The sequence below is a fragment of the Leopardus geoffroyi genome, chromosome B2 (genome assembly GCF_018350155.1).
Source record: "Leopardus geoffroyi isolate Oge1 chromosome B2, O.geoffroyi_Oge1_pat1.0, whole genome shotgun sequence".
In the NCBI taxonomy this organism is placed as follows: Eukaryota; Metazoa; Chordata; class Mammalia; order Carnivora; family Felidae; genus Leopardus; species Leopardus geoffroyi.
Genome location: NC_059332.1, coordinates 115,551,812 through 115,566,801, shown reverse-complemented (window position 1 = coordinate 115,566,801; position 14,990 = coordinate 115,551,812). Strand labels below are relative to the sequence as shown.

Below are 14,990 nucleotides of genomic sequence, written 5' to 3'. Positions count from 1 at the left end.
AAACCTCTGGGACGCAGCAAAAGCGGCCATAAGAGGAAAGTATATAGCAATCCAGGCCTTCCTAAAGAAGGAAGAAAGATCTCAGATACACAACCTAACTTTACACCTTAAGGAGCTGGAAAAAGGACAGCAAATAAAGCCCAAGACCAGCGGAAGACAGGAAATAATAAAGATTAGAGCCAAAGTTAATGCTATCGAAACCAAAAAAACAGTAGAACAGACCAATGAAACGAGAAGCTGGTTCTTTGAAAGTGTTAACAAAATTGATAAACCACTGGCCAGTTTGTTTAAAAAGAAAAAGGAAAGGACCCAAATAAATAAAATCAATAATGAAAGAGGAGAGATCACAACCAACACAACAGAAATAAAAACAATAATAAGAATATTATGAGCAATTATACACCAATAAAATGGGCAATCTGGAAGAAATGGACAAATTCCTAGAAACATATGCACTACCAAAACTGAAACAGGAAGAAATAGAAAATTTAAACAGAACGATAACCATAAAGAAATCGAATTAGTAATCAAAAATCTCCAAAAAACAAGAGTCCAGGGCCAGATGACTTTCCGGGGGAATTCTGTCAAACATTTAAGGAAGAGTTAACACCTATTCTCTTGAAGGTGTTCCAAAAACTAGAAATGGAAGGAAAACTTCCAAACTCTTTCTGTGAAACCAGAATTACCTTGATTCCAAAACCAGACAGAGACCCCATTAAAAAGGAGAACTATAGACCAATTTCCCTGATGAACATGAATGCAAAAATCCTCAACAAGATATTAGCCTACCGGATCCAGCAATACATTAAAAAAATTATTCACCATGCCAATTGGAATTTATACCTGGGGTGCAGGACTGGTTCAATATCTGCAAAACAATCAATGTGATTCATCAAATCAATAAAATAAAGGACAAGAACCATATGATCCTCTCAATAGATGCAGAGAAAGCATTTGACAATATACAGCATCCTTTCTTGATAAAAACCCTCAAGAAAGTAGGGATAGGAAGATCATACCTCAAGATCATAAAAGCCATATATTAAAGACCCAACACTAATATCATCCTCAATGGGGAAAAACTGAGAGCTTTCCCTCTAAGGTCAGGAACAAGACAGGGATGTCCACTCTCACCACTGTTATTCAATGTAGTATTGGAAGTCTTAGCCTTTGAGATCAGACAACACAAAGATATAAAAGGCATTCAAACCGGCCAGGAGGAAGTCAAACTTTCACTCTTCTCAGATGACATGATACTCTATATGGAAAACCCAAAAGATTCCACCAAAAAAACTGCTAGAACTGATTCATCAATTCAGCAAAGTTGTAAGATATAAAATCAATGCTCACAAATTGGTTGCATTCCTATACACCAACAATGAAACAACAGAAAGAGAAATCATGGAATTATTCCCATTTACAATTGCATCAAAACTCATAAAATACCTAGGAATAAATCAAACCAAAGCGGTAAAAAAATCTATACACTGAAAACTATAGAAAGCTTATGAAAGAAATTGAAGACATAAAAAAATGGAAAAATATTCCATGCACCTGGGTAGGAAGAATAAATATTGTTTAAATGTCGATACTGTCCAAAGCAGTCTACATGTTCAATGCAATCCCTATTAAAATAACAGCAGCATTCTTCACAGAGCTAGAGCAAACAATCCTAACATTTGTATGGAACCAGTAAAGGCCCCGAATAGCCAAAGCAATCTGGAAAAAGAAAACCAAAGCAGGAGGCATCACAGTCCTGGACTTCAAGCTGTACTACAAAGCTGTAATCATCAAGACAGTATGGTACTGGCACAAGAACAGACACTCAGATCAATAGAACAGAATAGAGAACCCAGAAATGGACCCACAAATGTTGGCCAACTAATCTTTGGCAAAGCAGGAAAGAATATCCAATAGAATAAAGATAGTCTCTTTAGCACGTGGTTCTGAGAAAACTGGACAGAATTAACCTGGACCACTTTCTTACACCACACACAAAAATAAACTCAAAATGGATGAAAGACCTAAATGTAAGGCAGGAAGCCATCAAAATCCTCAGGAGAAAGCACGCAAAAACCTCTTTGATCTTCGCCACAACAACTTCTTACTCACCACTTCTCCAGAGGCAAGGGAAACAAAAACAAAAACAAATTATTGGGACCTCATCAAAATAAAAATCTTCTGCACAGCAAACGAAACAATCAGCAAAATTAAAAGGCCACCAACAGAATGGGAGAAGATATTTGCAAACAACATATCAGATAAAGGGTTAGTATCCAAAATCTATAAAGAACTTATCAAACCCAACACCCAAAAACCAAACGATCTAGTGAAGAAATGGGCAAAAGATATGAATAGACACTTCGCCAAGGAAGATATCCAGATGGCCAACTACCACATGAAAAAATTTCCACATCACTCATTATCAGTGAAATACAAATCAAAACCACAATGAGATACCACCTCACACCTGTCAGAATGGCTAACACTAACAACTCAGGTGACAACAGATATTAGTGAGGCTGCGGAGAAAAAGGATCTCTTTCGCATTGCTGGTGGGATTGCAAACAGGTTCAGCCACTCTGGTAAACAGTATGGAGGTTCCTCAAAATATTAAAAATAGAACTACCCTGCGACCCAGCAATTGCACTACTAGGTATTTATCCAAGGGATACAGATATGACGTTTCGAAGGGGCACATGCACCCTAATGTTTATAGCAGCACTATCAACAATAGCCTAAGTATGGAAAGATCCCAAATGTCCATCGATGGATGAATGGATAAAGAAGATGTGGTGTATATATACAATGGAGTATTACTCGGCAATCAAAAACAAATGAAATCTTGCCATTTGCAACTATGTGGATGGAACTAGAGGATATTATGCTAGGCGAAATTAGTCAGAGAAAGACACATATCATATGACTTCACTCATATGAGGACCTTAAGACACAGGACAGATGAACATAAGGGAAGGGAAGCAAAAATAATATAAAAACAGGGAGGGGGACAGAACATAAGAGACTCTTAAGTATGGAGAACAAACAGAGGGTTACTGGAGGTGTTGTGGGAGAGGGAATGGGCTAAATGGGTAAGGGGCATTAAGGAATCTATTCCTGAAATCATTGTTGCACTATATGCTAACTGATTTGGATGTAAATTTATAAATAAATAAATAAATAAATAAATAAATAAATAAGATGTGGTATATATATTTATATATACACATACAAACACAATGAAATATTACTCTGCCATAAAAAGGATGAAATCTTGTCATTTGCAACAACATGGATGGAGTTAGAGAGTATTATGCTAAGCAAAGTAAGCCAGTCAGAGAAAGACAAATACCATATGATTTCCAAAACAAATGAGCAAAGGAAAGAGAGAGAGAAACTAAGAAACAGAATTTAACTATGGAAAACCAACTAATGGTTACCAGAGGGGAGTGGCCAAGGGGGTGGGTGAAACAAGTGGTGGGGATTAAAGAGTGTATTTGTGATGAGCACCAGGTATTATATGGAATTGTTGAATCACTATATTGTACACATGAAATTAGTATGACATTGTATATTAACTGGAATTTAAATAATAGCTGAAAAAAAATCCACTATATTTTCCACACTTGTATTAGGAAAAGACATTGTCTGATGTTCCGTAATAACTTAACAGAAATACAGATTAACATTAACATTATATGTGTACTATATCTGTATTGGTTGGAATGCAAACATTGTGTATTAGAGTTACTCCCCAGGTCAATTGTTCACTTATATACAACTTGAAACATTAGGACTGCTATCCTAATTTGCAGAATATTCTATTTCATCTCAGCAATTTAAAGAGATTATATAGTGGCACCTGATATTTCTAACTGCTGCCATGACATAGACATTACTTGAACTCCAGTAAAAATGCTTTGAAATTTAAGCAAAGATGTAATTCCTCTTTTTGCCCTATTTTGCCATCTCTTTACCCTTTATACAAGCTATAGGACCCAAGTAAAATCAAATAGATGTCATTTTAATTTATTCCACAGAATCCTAGGAGGTAGATTGTTTTCTATCTGAAAATGAAAGGAGGTACGCCCTTTCTGTGAAATCTTCTCTCCAGCCTTTAAGTACTGCAGCCCCAGCTAATAACTTGATTGTGACCTTACAAGACACCCAGACCTAGAACTCTTTGGTTAAGCCACTCCCAAATTTCTGGCCCATAGAAACTGCACAATATGAAATGCTTATTGTTTTGAGCCACAATTCTAGGGGAATTTATTTTGCAGGAGGAGGTAACTGATCAAAGCAGCCACGGAGCTGAATCTTCCCCTTCAGGCTTCTCCCTAAAGGGCACTTTGTCACAGAAGTCTCTCTTGACAACCACCTATTAAAATAGAACTCTTCAATCCTATGATTCCTCATTTCCCTTATCCTGCTTTATTTTTCTTTAGAGCACTTACCTCATCTTGACATATCGTGTGTTTGTTTTTTTAATTTGTTTATTTGTATTTTGCACTAGAATGTAAGCTTCATGACAGCAGGGACTTTTACTACTGTGTCATTGTAACCTCAGCACTTAAAATAGTGCGTGACATATAATAGGCACTCAGTACATATTTGATGAGTGAATGGATGGACACAATAGTTAAAAATACAATTCCCATTATGTGTAGCTAAATACCAGATAATATTTTTAACGTAGTGGGTTAGTGATAAACACTAACCTTGTAAATAAATATAATTAATAAATATTATAAGACAGTGGTCTGTGGCCTTTTTTCAAACCCAGAATTCTTGAGAGATACCCCTGATGGTTCTTCTCAACGAATTTGTGTCATTATGATCTGTGGATGGATTGAGGACTAAACTGCAAAAGCATCCCACTTGACTCTAATGTCTAACCTCCCACTTCAACCCTCAGTTACCATCAGAGTTCCCTCCATTGCCTTTAGAAGACAGAGTAACACTAAGAAGTGAACTAGTCAGAGAAGGCTTTATAGCAGAAGTAGAAAAGCTAGAAAAGGAAAAAGGCGGAAGCTCTTTGACAGTATGTATGGTATGTTTGGTAACAGTGGTCATTCAAGTTTGAAATGGAGAATGAGTATCAGGAAGTAGTGAGAGCAAGAGTGGAGATATAAGGTAAGAGATGTGGTAAGATTTTAACCCCAGTAGAATAGATTTTGACAGTGGGAGAGCTTCACATAGTTTTGACAAAGTGGAATGTTAGAGAAGAGTAGTCAATGCCTAAAGTAGTGTTTTAGGAAAGTATCAGAAGTTTGAAAAATGGTTCTCTTTTGCATTCTTCATGAACAGTTCATGGTATGTAGAGAATACTCAAAAAATAATAGAGTGAGTGGATGGAGTGATGGGTGGGTGGGTGGGTGGATGGATGGGTGCCTGGAATACATGAAGAAAAAAATGGAAGGAAGTAAACTAAGCCAGTAATGTGAATATAATGTTGTAAATACTCTCCTATTGATGGAAACAGTGGGAATGAAAAGAAATATTACAAGGGAGGTAGAACATAGTTAAAAATAGAACTTATTAAAGTTAATGCCAGGATTTAGAGCTTTGTTGATTCAGAAACTGATAGTTCCTCTTACAGAAATAGGGAAGTCACGAGGGACCTGACTTGTATGTTTAAGGAGGTAAGAGATGAAGCACAGGAAATATCATGGTCACCAAAACGGTATTTAAACCTTTACTCTGTGGATCATCAAAATATTTCCATTAGGACGATATGAGCAATGGTGGCCATGAGATCTTTGGAAGTTTGTTCATAGGAGAAATAGCACCACACTGGAGCGAGGAAATTTCTCCTGAAGCTTTAAGGAGACATTTCAGATACAAAATGAGAAGTGTGTACAATTGTGTAATTTGCTCTTTGCTATCACCAAGAAGTTATACAATCTAAAACTAAAACCAGATTCTCAGCAGTTTTTCTTACTAATGGGTTAAAAACAAAAACATGGCAGGCTGTTATATGTAATTTGGGGTTCGGCTTCAACAATTTTAAGTGTTAAACCAGGAAGACCATCTACCATATATATCGTATAATCACTTTTTGAGCTAATGGCAAAATCCTCTTGTCTATTTTTTTTAGTCTTGTAACTGAAGGAAAATTGTATGATGAAAAGTCATCGTTTGGCCTCCTTCAAAACTAAAATTGACTACATACCAATTCTAATCAAATTAAATTATAGTGAAGTGAAATCATTTTTAGTTGTTTAACATAAGGAAATCATATTTTCAGCATCAAATGAAGATTCATAATGCCACTATATTGATTTTATCTTAATTATAGACATATTTTAAAACTTCAATTAAAAGGAATGGGGGAAATACGAAATATGGGCAGAGTGAATAAAACTATTTAGGTGGCTTTGGAATATTTTAAATTGCTAGAGTACTAAGCTCAAATAATATTTAGTTCCAGTTAGAGTTAAGTACCATTAGGTAATTAGGCATCCACAAGGATGGAAAAGCCCGGGCCCATTTCATGTAATCAGCTAAATCACTTCTAATTTGATTTCTCGTTCTTTATTTTCCTTCCTTTAATTAATTCATATTGATAAATAAGAAATAGCAGGGGAGAAAAAAAGAACAGGTTGTTAAAAAGTAGAAGTGAGGCTCTTGTAAGAACAGCCTGCTCACACAAATTGATCAATGAAGGGAAGATGATTTCTTTTAAAAATGAGCTTTGTAATATTTAGTTTGGGATTTCATCTCAAGTTCAATGAGATCTTTCCCCAAGACCAGAATGCACCTTTTCTTCTTTTAATCCTCTCCAGCATCGTTAGTTTGCTTTGCTCCTAATAGATGTGGAGAGACAAGCCCTCTTGCGCGAAATTCCTTAATTTAGAATATACAACCTATGTTGGTCTAACAGAATTAGTTAAGACTGTTGACTAGATTTTCTGGATTTTTGTAGAGAAAAGGGATAATGAACAAGGAGTTTATTTTTAAGGATTAGGTTAAATAATTAATGAAGATGGGTAATTATCATTATCGCCCACTAGAGCAAGAATATGAGATTAGACTTGTTTGGGGAGTGTGCGTGTGTAAATTTATCTACCTAAAAGTATGTATCCACAGGATACGTAAATGTATACACAATGTATAATGCATACAAATATGGATTCTAAATTGAAAATAAACGGAAAAAAATGATTAGGCTTTCTTAACATAGCATAGGTCAGCTATGATTCATTTTTCTCTCCAAGGGCTATGCTTATGTACTTCCTGTATTTTAAAACTGACGAGTGACTGCTCCATGGACCCCTCAGAGAGCATGTATCCTGTCAATAGCATTCCTAGGAGCTTAGAGACCCAAACTGGCAGAAGTATAGAGAATGATGGACTACATGTAATTTCAAATAACATAGATTTCTGTCTTAGTTGCCTGCCCAAATCTAGATTTCTGACATTTCTACAATTACTGTCCTATTTCTAAAGGAAAAGAGATAAATACCAAACTACCAAGTTCCTAGCAATATTTTAATGGAAAATGGGAATTTAAATATTAGGAAGAAAAGAAAACTTTTATAAAGCTTTCTTTTATTCTATGAAGGTTTTCTGTTTGTAGGTATAACAGAGCTTATATTAAGTTAGAATTTTATACTAAATCTAAACTGATATAAAATTTAATTTTTCATTATGATAGATGCAAATTCATTTTTTCTCTCTCTGTCTCTCTCTTGGTATGTCTGCCTGTCTCTCTACTCTCTCTATGTCTTTCCCTCCTCTTTCTTTTTTTTTTCTTTTTTTTGAGAAAGGAGAGAGTGCGAGCAAGGAAGGGGCAGAGAGGAAGAATCCCAAGCAGGCTCCATGCTGTCAGCTCAGAGCCTGGCATGGGGCTCGATCTCACAAACCGTGAGATCATATGAGCTGAAATCAAGAGTCCGACGCTTAACCAACTCAGCCACCCAGGCACCTCTACTCCTCTTTCTTTTTATGGAAGTTCATTAAAGAAAATATTCTATTCCTGCTGGAGAGTCATTCAGTGACTGCCATCCCTATATAGAAGGAGCATATTTGCCCTAGAGATTCAATATTCAAACAGCTCTACAGACAGCTTATTTATATTCAATTTATATAACCTACCATAATGCATTTTTCATAATTTGGGGGAATTTTAAATTCATTAAAAACATATAAAATATATTAATAATGTCAACTTTCTCAGGTGTATGTTACCTAAAAAAAAAAAAAAAAAAGTTTTCCTGAAGAATATCCTACAAAGAAAAAATATTGGGGCACCTGAGTGGCCCAGTTGCTTAAGCGTCCGACTTCGGCTCAGGTCATGATCTCGTGGTTCAAGAGTTCGAGCTCTGCTTTGGGCTCTGTACTGACAGCACACAACCTGCTTTGGATCCTCTGTCCTCCTCTCTCTATCCTGCTCTCTCTCTCTCTCTCTCTCTCTCAAAAAAAAATAAATAAACATTAACATTTCTTTTAAAATGAAAAAAACAAATTTTAAATTTTAAAAAGAAAAAATATTAATATATCACTTGTAATTGATAAAAAAAATATTAGTGATTAAGCAGACCTTTATTTTAAAGTTGCATTATTTTTTCTTTCCTCTGTAAGATAACAACTATTGTAGGAAAGTTTTAAGATTTTGAAGGAAGGTATTAGAAGGTTTAGTTCAAGCTTTAATAGGGCAAATGCCGTCTGTTTCTACAATTTGTAAGATTTTATTATTAACAGCTCCAGAAGAAGGAAGCTGTCTATTTCGGTGAGGAAGACAGATTTCTGTCCATCTGTGCCCGTTTTGCAGCATGTCACTTGTGCTTTAGATCTGCGTAGCTCTGAGCCCATGTTGATGCCATGGCAAGGTCAGGATGCGGAGAAGCCTGTCAGCACACTCTGTCTCTAATGTGATGACAGCCCCACAAACTGCCGCTTTGAGCCCCACCCTGAGGCCCCGTTCTGTTGGGCCCTGGAGCAGGGCCTTCTACTCTATCATTTCAAAGAAAATGTTAACTTTAAAGATTTAAAAATATCAGACAAAGAACTTAATCTATCATGTGTCTCTTGCTAATGTCAGGTTTCTTATTAAGGTGACTCATTTCTCAACATTAAAAAAAAATGCATAGCGTTCTACGGTGATTCTTCTTACTTTTTTCCAGTTCCTTAGTAACCATGTTGGGTTTGGGGGAAGGGAGAATCCACATGAAATTCTATGTTATGGCAAAATAGCTGGTGGGGGGGGGCGGTGGGCAGAAAGAATACTGTGGGTTAAGACTGACTTTCAAACTTTAAATTGTTGCATGTTAATATTAAATACCTCATTTTCCCCCAGAAATCTTAGTATCCAGAATCTCTAAATGTGTGCTTTTTTTTCTTCTTTTTCCAAAAAGTGCCTATCAGATTGTTGTGGAGGAGTTGCACCCACACCGAACCAAGAGAGAAGCTGGAGCCATGGAATGCTACCAGGTTCCCGTTACGTACCAAAATGCCCTGAGTGGGGGTTCTCCATACTACTTCGCTGCGGAACTACCCCCAGGGAATCTTCCTGAACCTGCCCCATTCACAGTGGGCGACAACAGGACCTATCAGGGCTTTTGGAACCCTCCTTTGGCTCCACGCAAAGGATACAACATCTACTTCCAGGCAATGAGCAGTGTGGAGAAGGTGAGCCTCCCCCCACATTTGCTTTTTCCCTGCCCTGAGGAAGAGCTGCAGTTGAATTTTATAAATACTCAGTAGCATGTGTCAGGAAGAAAATAAAAAAAAAGATGGGGGGAAACGGTGTGTGTGTGTGGGGGGTGTTGTTTCTGTTCCCAACAGGGCGCACAGTTCCGGGCCTACTGTAGGGTTGAGGCTCCATGCCAGTTCCATCGCTCTGGATTCCTGTTTCCTAGTAACTGCTTCTCCGTGAGCCTTCTTCAGGAAAGCCCACAAGAACAATTGTGAGGAAAATGATTTGAGAAGTTGGGTGTGCTGCCGCTGGGACTGAAGGCCCAGTAAATACCGGGCATTGTTCTGTCTTCTTTGCTGAGTAGTGGCGCACTTCAGAAGATTAAATTTACTGCAGGATAAACAGAATGCGTGCTCCACAGCAGGCTAATAAACCCTTATAAACTTTTCAGAGGGTACAAGCCAAATAGTAAATAACAAGTAACAATCCTCTGATTACAAAGTAATAGGGTGCCTGTGGCAAATCTGACACAACCTAAACAGGAGGCTGCCTGGAGATGGAGGGATGCTGTGCCATTAGCGAAGTCTGTTCTCCGTTTCCCCTGTTGCCCCTCCTTTTCCCATTTTGGACACAGTTGTTTTTGAACACTGCCACTGATCCCAAATGAATATTGAAGAGGAAAACACAACAGGAAGATAGAAACTACCGGTGGTTCCATATGTGGGGAAATAACCTGGCCTTTCGTGCCTCATGCTGTTCTCTTTGAAAGATTTTCTTTCCTAAAACTTATTTAATTTTTTTTTTTTTTAGGAAGGGATAGGGGGGAAAAATGCCAAGAATAGAAAACCCCTACAATTTAAAATCCAATAGAAAACTGACATATTTTGTGTACTTGTAGCTGTATAGGAAATTTCTGGCTTTGCGTAATTGAGTCCCTGAGGTGGGTACCTGGAAAATGATGTGACATCCGTGATATCCAATTGCAACAGACATATTATACTTTGGAATAGTTAAATTGAAAGACAAAATGTATTTGCTTTTCTGCGGGGGCCACGAGAACCTGGGGTATTGACTGGCTGCTTTTGAATGAGAGCTCTATCTTTCAGCTTACCTATATTCTTTTGCCAGTATATGGCAAAGAAGAATGCCACAGCATCTTCTAGGATGTTCTCCAAAGCCACAGGCTGCCCCTGGTTGAAAATGTTATTCTCATCTTCTATCTAGTTTATTTCTACATAAGTGGGAGTCTTTCGAGACAGGCTGACTGCCCGCCTCCCGCATGCACATGATTGCACATCACTGGTACAATTGGACTACCCCAAAATGAGAAGACTATGGAAATTGGTATTCCATTCTGGGTATAAAGTAGCATAGTGGTAGAAAACACGGTTCTGCATTTGGGTATTCATCTTTAAAGATGTGAGAGATTCTAAATTAACTTTCATTACTTGGACTGTGGTATAAGAGGAGTGTTAATGAATGTCTGTTACTTATAAAGGATTTTCCCTGGCACTCTTTAAAAGCCTCGATATGAATGTTCTCTCCGCATTCTTAATATATCTACACGTGGTTTAATCAAATTACAGAGGAGCAAGAATATATCTCATGGTTACCTTGGCAAATAGTTCCAAAATCGATGGGCTTCCTACCAGCAGAGGCTGGAAATCCTGATAGAATTAAGAGCAATTGCTTTTAGGAAATCAGAATCCCTTTGGGCCTTTGTGGGAATGCGAAACAATCTCTCTTGGAATGTACTGTAAAGGCCTCCCATCACAATTAAGTAATAGAAGTTCAAAGTTGTATGTTTTACTACTAATTCCTCCTCAGTGCTTTGTTCTGTGTAATTGAAAAGTAATAAATGCTTAAGAGGAAGTGGAAAACTCTTGGTTTATCAATATATAGAAATACTCAAGATGGAGTTATAAATACACCCTCAAACAAATAGCCTTTGTTTTGTTCACTGGCTTTACCATCTTTTCCAACCTCTTGTATATTCAAAGATTTGAACTGAATCAACGAAGTCCTAAAGGTGTGTGGTGTGGGCCTAGAGACGTATTCCACTGCTTAGTGCCACCACACAACATCAAAAAGAAAAGAAAAAGAATCTGAAATCATTTTTGTCCCTTCCCATGTCAACTTCTCCTTCCTCAACTCCATCTGTCTAGCAAGAATAGGAAAATAGTCCCAATGAGAAATAGCTAACTCCTAACACCTAAATTCAAAAGGGAAGAAAAAAAAGAACAGGTAAATCCTCCCTTCATTGGGATACAACCTTTGGATGATCTTTCTAAGTACTGTCATTTAACTCATTAGTCGTGCTAGGATCCAAGCGAGAGGATGTGATGTTCAGCTTTGGTCTGAGTCTACAGCTGTGTGGCAAGAATGAAGTTTGTGTTTGGGTCTGATTTGTATTAGCTCTGCAAACACATTTTTCTTTCTAATCATTCAAAAAGTACAGTAAGTACGAATAGAATGCTTTAGCTACTTGTCCCAGACAAGATAGCCTGTTTCATTACAGAGGAAAACAGACCCCTGAATTTTTAGAAAATGATGAAAAATTTGTAAATGTTCTTACTTCAGGGTTTAAAAAATATATCCGAAAATCCATTTTAAAAATAAAAGTTTCCTTAATATTGCGATTCTGTTCTTCCCAAACCTAATTTATAACTCCAGATTATGTAATAGGAAATATTGTCTGTACACTGACTATGGTCTTTCATGTTTTGCTCCATCAGGAAACTAAAACCCAGTGTGTACGAATTGCTACAAAAGGTAAGAGGTTTGCCTTTTTTTTTTTCCTTGAGATTCCATTCGCCCCGCTTTCTAAAATGAAAGAGCTTTGTTCCCTGCTTCAGGGCTAATTAAATGTGGCACTTCTATTACAGAGTATTTGTAGTAGGGCCCGGTTAAACTGCCAGCCAAGTTCTCTGACTCACTTGGGTGTCTTTAACACCTGATAGGGTTCTACTTCCCAACCTCTAGTACTTGACTGGAGGAGTCGTGTTAGGAGGATAGGAAGGATTTAGAAAACCTTAGAAGGGCTTATTTCTGCCAGTTAGCGTCTGAAAGGTCTTATGCTACTGATCAACCAGTGTATTAGGAAAAGCTCAGCAATATCAGCTCAAAATAGCAAATTGCTTGTTTAAAAGCCTCTGTCACTTTCTGTGGTAGACCAGACATACAAAGGAACTGAGCTAGCCATACAGATGTAGAGACCGGTCCTTATCTTCATTAGTCATGCAATTTGATTGAAGATATTTTACCTTTTTTTTTTAACTTAAAAAAAATTGTTTTAATCCAACTGATGCAAAGAAATGAGATCTGTGATGGTTAATGGCCAGGGTAATTCCTGCTAATGCTAATGTTGCATATTATAGCTTAGTTGCCTAGTTCCTTTAGGAGAAAACATTTTCGTCTTTGAATGAGTATTTCAAAGTGTTCAGGTGTGAGAGTTCAGGTGTGAGAAAGTCTCCTGCATTCACTATGTTTATAATCCTTCGTTTAAGAGTTAATTGATTGTGCCAACGAGAGAGAGAGAGAGAGAGAGAGAGAGAGAGAGAGAGAGAGAGAGAAAGCTATTTAGTGTATTCTAGCAAAAGAAACAGGAAAAAGCTGTCCCCATGCAGACGTGGGACTCTGCAGAGGGTTGATGCTCCGGATAGTTTCTGCCAAGATGAGTATTAAACTGACATTCATGAGCAGTAGTTGATTCATTTGGGGTTGAAATGAATGGCCATATTCTGTTTGTGCTGGCATCTTTTCCTTTCATCATTTTTCTCCATTTAATCATCAATCTGCTCAATTAAGCATTCGTGTTTTACTCATGATTTGTAAAAGCAATAAAGAAAGCCTTTTCCCATGACTCATGAGAAGTAATAAAAAAGCTTCAGAGAAGAGAAAAAAATGTATACCTTTTTCCAGTTCAAATACTAACATTCCTCATAATATTTTTAAAAATTAGGAAATCCTTAATGAAGGAGAAGAGAAAATACATACAGCTACATATAATAGAGAGGCATTTATTTTATTTTAAAAGCTTAGCTTATAGATCAAGAATTAGAGTTGAAACTTTTAAAAGATAATGGCAGGAGGCGTTTGGATCTATATCGCCTATGCTTTTCCAGATTTAAAATAAAGCCAGAAATAAAAAATGGTCTGGCATCAGCCTCCAAGAAGTTCTTTCAATGTGGTCATTCTATGCTTCTATAACTGAGAAAAGGAAGCTATAAATGATTCTAAAATTTTAAATTTTATTTGGTTATTGGATTATTTGCATTTATTTAAGTGGTATTTAAATGCCATTTTGTCCCTCTCTCAATACATATAAAATTATAATAACAAATACCGTATGATATTTAGACTGTAAGAGAGGTGAGATTATGGAAATTGTACTTAATCATGTGGCATAGAATATTTGCCCAATACTAAGAGATAGTAAGAAAGAGTCCATTTCTGGTAGTTTCTGCTTTGTCTATAATCTATCCCTGCTATACTTCTGAACCTCAAGGTGACAGTGTGGCTTAATGAGTAAGTGAAAAAAGACTCTGGCCTTGGACTATCTGGGTTCAAATCCTGACTTCTGCCCCTTACTATTCCTTAGTGTTGAGCATATTACTTACCCCTCATCACCAAAATGAGAATATTACAGTACCTTCCTCTAACTATTACTGTGAGGATTAAAATAGCTTATATATATGAAATGCTTGACTAGTGCCTTGAATAATGGTGACTATTACATAAGAGTAAACTGATATTTAAAAAAAATTTTATGTTTGCTTGGATTCTGTCTCCTTCTCTCTCTCTGCCCCTCCTGCACTCACTCTCTGTCTTTCTCTCAAAAATAAATAAAACTTAAAAAAATTTTAAAAAAAGTGGGGGGCATCTGGGTGGCTCAGTAGATTAAGAGTCCGACTCTTAGTTTTGGCTCAGGTCATGATCTCACGGTGTGTGAGTTCGAGCCCCTCATCGGGCACTATGCTGACAGTGCAGAGCCTGCTTGGGATTCTCTCTCTCTCCCTCTCTCTCTCTCTGCCCCTCCCCCACTCACTCTCTCTGTCTCTCTCAAAAATAAATAAATAAAACTCTAAATTTTTTTTTTAATTTTATATTTATTTATTTTTGAAAGAGAGACAGAACATGAGGGGGAGAGGGGCAGAGAGAGAGGGAGACACAGAATTAGAAGCAGGTTCCAGGCTCTGAGCTGTCAGCACAGAGCCCAGTGCGGGGCTTGAACTCAGGAGCTGAACCACGACATCATGACATGAGCTGAAGTTGGACACTTAACCAACAGAGCCATCAGTCGCCCCAGTAAATTGCTATTTTATCACCATCATAATTATTATAATATTTTGTA

At 37.2% G+C, this 14,990-nt stretch overlaps 1 protein-coding gene across 12 annotated transcripts in view; it reads left to right on the top strand.

Moving 5' to 3' along the window:
* Positions 1 to 14,990, top strand: part of PTPRK (protein tyrosine phosphatase receptor type K) — a 557,136-nt gene that overhangs the window by 452,412 nt on the left and 89,734 nt on the right. For all 12 annotated transcript variants that reach the window (XM_045499524.1, XM_045499525.1, XM_045499522.1 and 9 more), the window contains exons 12-13: positions 9,357 to 9,630; positions 12,373 to 12,409. In XM_045499524.1, the coding sequence (XP_045355480.1) occupies positions 9,357 to 9,630; positions 12,373 to 12,409 (311 nt within the window). The remainder of the gene's footprint in view (positions 1 to 9,356; positions 9,631 to 12,372; positions 12,410 to 14,990) is intronic.